The sequence below is a fragment of the Anarhichas minor genome, unplaced genomic scaffold (genome assembly GCF_050575085.1).
Source record: "Anarhichas minor isolate MPS153535 unplaced genomic scaffold, ASM5057508v1 ptg000014l, whole genome shotgun sequence".
NCBI classification, from domain to species: Eukaryota; Metazoa; Chordata; class Actinopteri; order Perciformes; family Anarhichadidae; genus Anarhichas; species Anarhichas minor.
Window position 1 is genome coordinate 5,954,867 of NW_027466460.1, and position 10,134 is coordinate 5,965,000.

At 38.9% G+C, this 10,134-nt stretch overlaps 1 protein-coding gene across 1 annotated transcript in view; it reads left to right on the forward strand.

Annotated features, from left to right (window-relative positions):
- Positions 1 to 6,213: 6,213 nt before the first annotated feature.
- Positions 6,214 to 10,134, forward strand: part of LOC142949524 (G-protein coupled receptor 83-like) — an 8,137-nt gene continuing 4,216 nt past the window's right edge. The window contains exons 1-2 of the mRNA XM_076091217.1: positions 6,214 to 6,648; positions 7,472 to 7,597. Of these exons, the coding sequence (XP_075947332.1) occupies positions 6,214 to 6,648; positions 7,472 to 7,597 (561 nt within the window). The remainder of the gene's footprint in view (positions 6,649 to 7,471; positions 7,598 to 10,134) is intronic.

The window sequence follows — 10,134 nt, forward strand, 5'->3', positions numbered from 1 at the left end:
GTGAATCAGACACAATATCCCTCCACGACGAATCCCCCACCCAAACACACACACCCTTATCCATATTTCAAATAATTTACCAAATCACTTTTTTTTTTTTTTTTTATATTCTCCGTTTTACCTCAAAAAAATCTCTCAACAAAAAGTCTATACAAGCATCCATGGAGCCACAACCGGATGAAGGGTTTATTTCCTACCCGACCTCTGACACCTCCCATTCTCCCAGACCTCATGCAACACTCCTTTTATGGGTAAGAATAACTGTGTCATCAATTGCATTCTTCTAAAATCCAACGTCATTTGTCTCATTTCTGTACGGCATGTACTGCCAATGTTGTAAAAGCCCCACTGCACACTCTCAATGTCTGTGCCTAAATCACAACCAAAGTCCTTATAAGAGACCTGGCTGCTGATGCATAAGCTACACTGCAGTGATCTGCAGTGAAATTATTTTTCACCATTTTAAAAGCTTGAATTTGTTCTTTTATGGCCTTCATATACTGATCATTTCACCATTTCACCATTTAACCAGTGATCTAACACAGATGGTATCAAGGCCACATACAATGGGTTCATCAAGGAGCAACTTGCTCTCCATTACCTTCCAGTCAACCATCTCAACACATTTATTACTTGTCCATGTATATTCCTTCCTTTTGTAAAACCTGGCTGATATAACTTGCCAGCATTCTTCTCTTCTTATATAACAACCTTTCTGTTATCATCCTTGCCATCTTGCGTACATTTGATGCCCATGCAGTTGGCCAGTGGTTAGTGCATCGACGGATCAGCAGCCAGCTTTTATTATTCCACTCCCGTCCTGTCTCATGTACAATATTTCTTAAACTGTTTAACCAGATCTGACTTTTGTAGAATATAATAACGCCTCCCTTTATTGTCCGCATCCAATTCCTTCTGCCAAGCGTTAATTATAACTTTCCTAATTAATGATTTTGCATCTCCCCTGCCATGAGCTATACTTTTATCATTTTGTTGTCACCTTAATTTGTCTGCCTTTTCATTATAACACCTTTGAGCCGGTACTAATTAAAACTGCACTTCTATAGGCCTACCCATACTTTGTCATCTTAGGAGCATGATGTAAATTTCCATCATCAGATCTTATAAGACTGTTTGTCTCGATGACAAACCTCTGAGAGCTGCTGCTGAATCTGAGCAAATTACTTTTTTAAATGCTTGTTCTATCCACAGAAGGTCCAATATACTAATTGATTTCCCGTCCTATGCTTGAGAAAAACAGCCTTTGTGAATGTGTCTTTGTTGATTTAATAATTGTCCTCGCCTCAGCTCTCTTGCTTTTGATCATCAAAATTATTTTTCACCATTTTAAAAGCTTGAATTTGTTCTTTTATGGCCTTCATATACTGATCATTTCACCAAAGTACAACTTTCCTTTTACTTGACTGATTAAAGTATTGCAATATTTACATATGAGATATATTTGGAATAATACAAACTATAGGTGTTTGTGGTGACATTGCAGAAAAATTGTTGTATTACCGTTTTTCTCCATTGAATACACAAGAACTCTCCACATAATTTTTAAACATATTATAGAAAAAAAATAGTATATATTTAAATGATAGTATGGAATATCGGACACAGCACAAGACTCCAGACGGATAGATTTGAATTAACGCACAATCCCTTTGTTTTCACAGAAATTTGTCAACCAGGACTGAACTCTTAAGGATTGCCACTCTACATGTATTCAGCTCTATAAGCCCTGTCTACTGTGGGAATTACCTTTTCCTGAAAACACCTTTATATTTAAGGAGGAAGAAAGAAGGAAGACCTTTACTCCATCGTTTCCACTACATTTTCCATATGCACCATGCACACCTTCCCTTTCCTTTTCATTGTCATGCTACATTTTACATGACGATACGCTGCCACTTAAACCATCTAAGTGGTGGTGGAATATATTCTGTCACTGAATAACTCAACATGCCCAGCAAGACTTTCTTTGGTAAGACGTACATCAAAGAAGTACGAAATGAAGTACGATCGAGAGGCTCTCGGTTTGCTCAGTCCCCTTCTCACTGATCAACCTTTTAGCTTCTCTGTTGTTCTTCATCCTTTGCAAAGATTAGCAGTCTTCTGTCCTTCAAGTACATCGCAAACGTAACTTTCTCAAGTGCCAATATGACGTTAATTGGATGGAAGTGACTTCCATCCTTGTTGAACTTGATGATTGCTTTACATTCATCCTTTCGTTCTGTGTTATTGCCAAGCAATAGATTAATTGTAGGCCTCCTGCTGCTTGAAGTCTTTTGACATCGTCATCAGAATCCTTACGTGAACCACTAGATTGTTAGATTGTTATAACATTTCCTCTTTTCCTGATAGTGGACCTGTTACCAGTCCATTTCACAGAGATTCACTTCTTTTGGATTTCCAGCCGACTGGATGTCTTGCGGCACATTGCTGCTTCTCAAGGGTCGGGATTACATCCAGCAGCCTTCAAATAATATCCTGGAAGTCAAAGAAACAGTTACATCCTGTTAGATCCAATCTGTAGGCTACTTGTAGTTTGAAGACCACATTCGTATGTATTGAATTTCATCCTACGTTCTTTTTATGTCTGCCTTGTAAAACACTTTGATGCTCGTTTTGATAAGTGCTATATGAATAAGCTTTATTATTATCAACCACACAAAATACATTTTTAGTACGTAGTTGCACAACATGAAACTAATAGACAACAATCTAGTGTTAAATATTACAATTACACAGAAAATTAGGATTGTCGTCAAAATGATTCAGCTCTTTGATCGGGCAACAGCCAAGCGTTTCCCGTCATGCCCTGGCTCTTGCAGTCGGTGAAGAGCAATCGAGAGGTTATCGTTGCCCACGTGTGCATGACGTCAGAGTCGGGATCTTGTCAGACAGGTTGGACACAAATCTAACCGGTAGGCATTGCGCGGTGATCGCCGGTGATCAATTCTGCGCAGGACTGGCTCATCTCAAACAAGCCTATTTCTTCGGCGTAATCCTATGGCAGTGATGAACTCAATGGCTTTCTTTCGCAGTCTTCTTTTTTCAATGAATGTGGACGTTTTTGCAGTTGGGTAGAACACAAGTAACATATTACGATGAACCATGTGCAGAACAAGTGATGTATTGATCTATAATAAGTCCATACATCTATTATTAAAACACTCATCATTTGTCAAAAGCTTCTGTTTCCATTCAAAGTGCAGATGGAGACTTGAGATCCCATCAAACCACTCAAACAACAAAAAAGCAGAAAAGGAAGACACAGACTCCGACTCAAATAGGACTGCATTAGTCCACATTAGCAACAGGTGCACTCAGTCACCCTAGTATGAAAAACATACATCTTCTTCACAATAACAGGTACAAAATATGTGAATAGGAACACTATAATCTGCAGGTGTTTTTTCCTAATAACCCCCGTGTTTTCATCTCAGAACATATACACATGCAAAACTTTCCTGACATTGATTGATTTTCATTAATGAGACTTTTTCAAATAAAAGGGCAATCACAACTCACAAACGGTGCAGTGCACATATGGACCATCTTTCTTATTGCTTGGATTTTGTTTATATAGCCCCATTGTAGTCCAAGATGTAAAATGAATGCATACACCGTATACAATCTATATTTTCTTACATCCATCATAAGATGCAAAAGTCCTAAACATCTACTATTAAAACCTCTGTTGTTTAATTCTAGTAGCATTCAATGAAAAAAGTAAACCTTATTGGAATCGTCAATATCAGGTTCAAACATGAAATTGAACCTCTACATTTAACCCATTCTATACATTGTAGGAGTAACTTGGGGTTCAGTCTCTCGCACATGGACACTTTGAGATGCAGACAGCAGGACCCAGGTATCGAACTCCAATAGCTTACAGGACGACCCCTCTACCCACTGAGCTACAGCCGCCATTAGTTACAGTGTGAGCCACATCTCGTGTCTCTGTTGGATGGGAGCATTATGATAAAGTAAGCACAATGTCTCTGTCTACTTATTATTGTTATGATTTAGAAACGGGCCTTCACTTCTTAGTAATCTGATGTTTGGTAGTGCTTTTGCGAGAAAACCATTCCTAGATCTGCATCTAGGGATCTCCACACAAATACAGATGTTGAATTGATGCAACCATAGTGACACTGTTAATCCCTGTTAAGGCAGCGTTTTATTGTTCATCCCTCTTGATGGACAGTCGGAGCACAAACTCAGAATTAATGTATGATATAACAATGTGCTAATAGTGGTTAGAGACTCAGAACCATGACAGAAATATTCACTGATAATGGGCCATCGTCGAACCTTTCGCATTTTTACACAAGCTGAAATCCACTGAAGTTCTCCGAAACGCTTGGAAAGGGAGGAGTGAGCAAGGGGGGGAGTATTGAGTTTGTTGCAATTTGCAACCTCACTTCTAGATACTACTAAGTATTACACACTGTTCCACTTCTCTATGAGATAAATTGTTTCTGGATTTAAGATGCACTGATCGGGTAGCAACCTTGTCAGCTGATTGGCCATGACTGGTGACTGACCGACCAGTCTCATACCTCTTACGTTTAAGTACGTGCCATTAAAAAAAACCACGTGCCACATTATGATTTTATGTCGCGCACAAAGTGGAAAGTGGAGAGACAGTAACGTCACAGCCGCACACACACAACATGCACGCCGCACACACGTTAACATACCTTCAAGTAACTAGAATCGAGCATGAAAAGCAAATATTTTTCAAAAGTTTATTCCCACACAGCTCAGTATTTTCCAAAATGTTGACCTATTACTTAAAAGGTGATGAAATATATTAACCGAACCATGATAAAATAAGTAAAACTTCCATAAGATTAAAGACATAAAGACACAATTTAAAGAATAGAAGTAAAAGAAATACACCCATGTAAAATCAGGATAAGCTCTTTGATAAAAGTATGTTTTGAGAGGATACCAACTCCTTATTTGATAACTTATGTGATAAATAATTTGTTAAATCAAGTTTTCAAAATTTGATCAGATGATGTCTGTAATATTGTATGGATAGATCTGCAAACTGATCACAGAGTGATGCTTCAGGTGTTCATGTGAGATCAGCTGGGGCTCACTTTGCCTATTGGGTTGATGTCGTGTCATCCATCACTGGTCATCATATATGCATAGACTATACTGACATAACATATTCCTAAACAGGTAAAAAGCTGCATTTCATTTACCACAGATTTGGTGTTGCATGAATGTAAAAAACAGTGAATTTTTTGATGAGTGGTTTCCATGTCCTCACACTTTCCACGCTTCATCATCATTCATCATAAGCATAGATTGAGAATACCGATATGTGAGTGAATGGATATCCTGATATATTCATTGCTTTCGCTTAGGTTGTTCACACAGATTATTAATTGACATGGTTTGAAGTTGTGACTCAGACGGTGATAAAAAAATTATCAGTGATGAATTTTGGGCTCTTAACTAATTCTAAATAATACATTTTATTCTCCACATCATGTTCATGGGCAAAATCAGTTTTCAGCACAGCTAATTTGCAGAACAATTTCCGACACTAAGTAGCAGGCAACCGCATCTTTGACTTAGATAATCACTGTATAATACTTAATAAATATATGTTAAGGGTCCTACTTCAAAAGATCATTACCAAAAAATGTATTTGAATCATTCTCTTTTTTTTTTTTACTATTAACACTATTCAGACGTTGATGACATTTTAATTACAGTTCCACTTTACCCACCAGATTAGCAGTAGACAAATTTACACTTAAATCAAGTAGTAGAAAAAACAACATCATGGTTCCTCTTGTACAAAAGTTGATCAAATAATGTGCATTTGTCCACTTTGACCGGCTAGTACCTTTTCACTACTGTATTTTATAGGTGGTGACAATGACTCAATCATCAGGCACATCAAAGTGTATTGTCCAAATACCTTTTAGCAACGTTGATGCTTTGGCAAAATTGTTTTTGAAACGTTCATGTAAATAAAGCAAAAAAAAAAAATCCTCTCTCTCTCTCTCTCTCTCTCTCTCGCTCTCTCTCTCTCTCTCTCTCTCTCTCAGAGAGAAGGTTAAAAACAGCAGTCGCGCTGCTGAGTCGCATCACACAACTTGTTGCTCGCGCTTCAGCATCTCCACAGACAGATGTGCAGTTGTTTAGATCATACTAACACGAGCAAGTGCTGAAATGAGAGCCGTGTGTGTTTGGTTATGTGTGGTGCTCTGGATGGGCAGCCTTGCAGCAGCTGGACACCGACTCAACGACTCTTCACTTCTGGGAGAGGGGATGTTTTCTTACACGGCGCATTTACTTAACGTTTCGGGGCAGTTGGGTAACCGGACTTCTCCACTTTTCCTCATGGACTTTGACGAGGGGATGCTGGAGGACTGGCGCTCTTTGGCCAGTAAGAAGCGCCGCGACGCGGAGTCGCAGGACGGCGGAGTCAAGGCGCTGCTGGTGGCCGCATACTCTCTGATCATCGTGATCTCCTTGTTCGGGAACACTCTCGTGTGCCATGTGGTGGTGAAAAACAAGCGCACCCTGTCCGCCACCAGCTTGTTTATTATGAACCTCGCTGTGGCGGATATCTTCATCACTGTCCTCAATACGCCATTCACCCTGGTAGGAGCACCTTTCACCTTAGGGTTGGGAAATACGTACTGATGGGGACAGCCAATAGCACAGCCCAAAACAGTCTATTAGGCTCCTCTTGTCTTTACACTTTAAAGAAGCAAAGACAGGAATAAGTATTCAGACTTTCCACTTTGGCTAAGTTAAAGTGGCAGTAGGCTACTACAGTGTAAAAGTACTTTGTTGCAAGTATTCAAAATACATTTAAATATAAAAATTGATCCACATCAATAAATACTTAAGTGAACTACTATTTAAGTTAAGTTCAAGTACCTCAAAATTGCAGTTACAGTACTTGAGTAAATGCACTTAGTTACTTTCCACCACTGCAGCCATACCTGCAGTGTATTGAGGTTTTACTCACCTTATGGGGACAGAAATCTGTTTACACAGTGAGATTGTGTGGACTTGCATCCTTTATGGGTCAAAATGCAGGTCCCCATAGGTGAACCGTTACATTTTAGGGTGAAGACTTGGTTTAAGGTTAAGGGTAAGGATTAAGATTAAGCGAGTAGTGGTTATGGTAAATCTCCAGTAAATGAATGTAATGTCCCCAAATGTCATATAAACTCAACTGTGTGTGTGTGAGTGAGTGTGTGAGTGTGTGAGAGAGAGAGAGAAAGAGAGAGAGAGAGGGGAGCGATAGAGGAGAGAAAGAGACCTACTGTTTCCTGGGTTTACAACTTGCCTTGAAACAGAAACTTTGAAATCAGATTACCATTGCCTATTAAATGTTAATCAGGAGTCACACAACTCATGGTCATTTGTGCATGATCTATTGTGTGTGTGTGTGTGTGTGTGTCTGCTCCCTCAGGTCCGGTTTGTGAACAGCACGTGGGTGTTTGGGAGGACAATGTGTCACATCAGTCGCTTTGTACAATACTGCTCCCTGCACGTCTCTACTCTCACCCTCACCGCCATCGCAGTGGACCGTCGACAGGTTTGTCTACAGCCGGACACGAAGCAGTGACACTCTTCTGTCCCTGGAGCGCACCAAAGCTTGATACCTTGATGTACAGAGAATATATAATGTGAAGTTATGCCATGAAGGTGAATGTTTTAGCTGGAAGGTGGGCTCCCTATATTCTGGTAATAAAAGAGTAATACGAGCCTTGATAAGATTCGTTTTTAGCTCGCCATAAAGTTCCATTTTTTCCTTGGCAGTGGTGGAAAGTCAGTAAGATTAAATACTGTGCTTAAGTAGATTTTGAGGTACATTTACTTTACTTGAGTGTTTCTGTTTTCTGCTATATACTTGTACCACACATTTCAGAGAGAACTATTGTACTTTTTACTCCACTACATTTATCTGACAGTGTTAGTTACTGGTTCCTTTTCAGATTAGCATTTTATAATCAAAAACATATACGCTTTTAAAATATAATACATTTATTAAGATTGAACCACTGGTTCACAACCTGTTTGGCTTGTGATTACTCACAAAAAGGCACCGTCTATTTGGGGCCCCTGTTTCAGATCTCTGTGAGTTGTTAGCAGTTCCACCAAAAAATAGACTTGGCCCCTCTAAATTTCTCAGTTGGTTTCATTTAAACTACTGTTACTATCCAATATTTCACAAGATTAGAGAAAAGTTAGAAATAGATTTGTGTTTTTGAGTCTGAGACCATTTTTCTGAGACGCAAGAAAAGGTATATACTATCTAAACATATGTGTATCGTGTGTGTGTTCAGATGTGATCCAGGAGTTCACAATACTTGTATTCAAATTACACCAATCCTTTTTAATTATCATAATTCCTGCTGTGAGCTGTGTATCACAGCAGCTGCTGCAGCTCCAACTTCTGACCGTGTTGATAAATGTGCAACATAAATTGAGTATTTTTGCAGCTACAACTTGAGTTGTCTTGCTGTATCTGAAGATTAGGATGAAATCGTGATCCGGCCAGCTTTCAACCTCTACTCCTCTCACCATAGCAACGGTTAGCGGCAAAGATACCAGGTTAAACGCTGTCATGTAGTTTTACAGTTTTGTCTGAAATCGTTCATTGATTTTTCCTGGCATGAATCAGAACAATGCAGAGTTTGCACAGTGAGAACCCCCGATGCCAAAAATCTATCAACAAAACACTCTCCACATGATAAGCCCTCATAGGGTATTACAGTAAGTAGTAGACAGGGATTCCAGACTCTCATAAATCATTATTTTGTTTTTAGTTGCACTTTAAGGACTTCTTGTCCATGTTGACATACAATATAACAGTTGATCACATTTCTTAACTCCATTTTGGTCATTTACGTGGACAATTGTTTTGCAACGCATAACACTTTGACTGTAGATAACTCAGGCATCCACACACTGCTGATGGATTTCAACTCTATTGTTCATTTTAGTTTGTTTGGTTTAATGAAATGACTTTGTTGAACTGTATATCTTGCAAGGAAGTCGTTGCCACTCTCCTCGAGCCAGTTTGCGACACAATATGTGGTTCGAAGAATTAAAACCAAAACAGAGTTAAAAAACTCTTGTGGATATTGTGAATGAACTACAGTATATTGCAGATAGACAGTGAGACAAAAGACAATGCCAACTGCCATAATGTGTCCATGTAACATACTGCAGCGGTAGGTGTGGGCCAAATCTAGCCCCTAAAACAAAAATATTTGTAGGTATTTAACAGGCTTGTGTAATGTCCAATAAACATGAACATTTAACAACAAATAAAATCAATGATTGGCTTCTCAAACACTAATAGGTGGCAGTATCTTAAGTAACAATGCCATGCTGACAAAAACAATAGTATTTTCATTCAAGCATCACTGTTTAGTAAGAGTGTTGAAATTTACATTTGCCTTCGAATACAACCCTAAAACAACTTTTATAGATATGTTTTTGTTCTTTTTCACGACCATTCACAACTCTATTCTTTCAATTGTGTTTAGCTTTGTGGGAGACTAGTGTTCACCAAAGCCCACTCCAAAATCAAAGGTATTTTAGTATGCATGCACACTGAATGCTTTAGTATTTCCTTTTCCAGTGTAACACAGTTTAGATTCAAATCCTGCATAGACACGGCTACAGTGTGCTCCCAGTGACGCTGTCCATGGTGCTGAATTTGAAGAGAGAGACATCGTTGAGATGGAGAATAATGATATCATCAGGTGGATGTTTCAGGAATTCCATTAGATCAGAGATGTGGGTGTATCTGTGAAAAAAGGGGCAAGTCTGTGACTTAAAATGTAGACGTGTTTGAGATTTTAGTGTTAAAAAGCTCAATGCTTTTGATGCCATTGTAACCACAGTCACATTAGCCATTAGCAATGAAATATACAGCTTATTGGCCTTGAAAGGATGCAGCGCCTGAGGCTGTGATTCTTTTCCACTATATCCTTAATTACTTCTGTCATGTCCATACCCTCTTTCTGCCCAATTAGCCCAGTACGTGATCCTCTTCTGCTCTACTTTAGGTTTTGCTGTACAGATTCCAAAAGATGTCATTCAATTGAATTTTAGTATGCT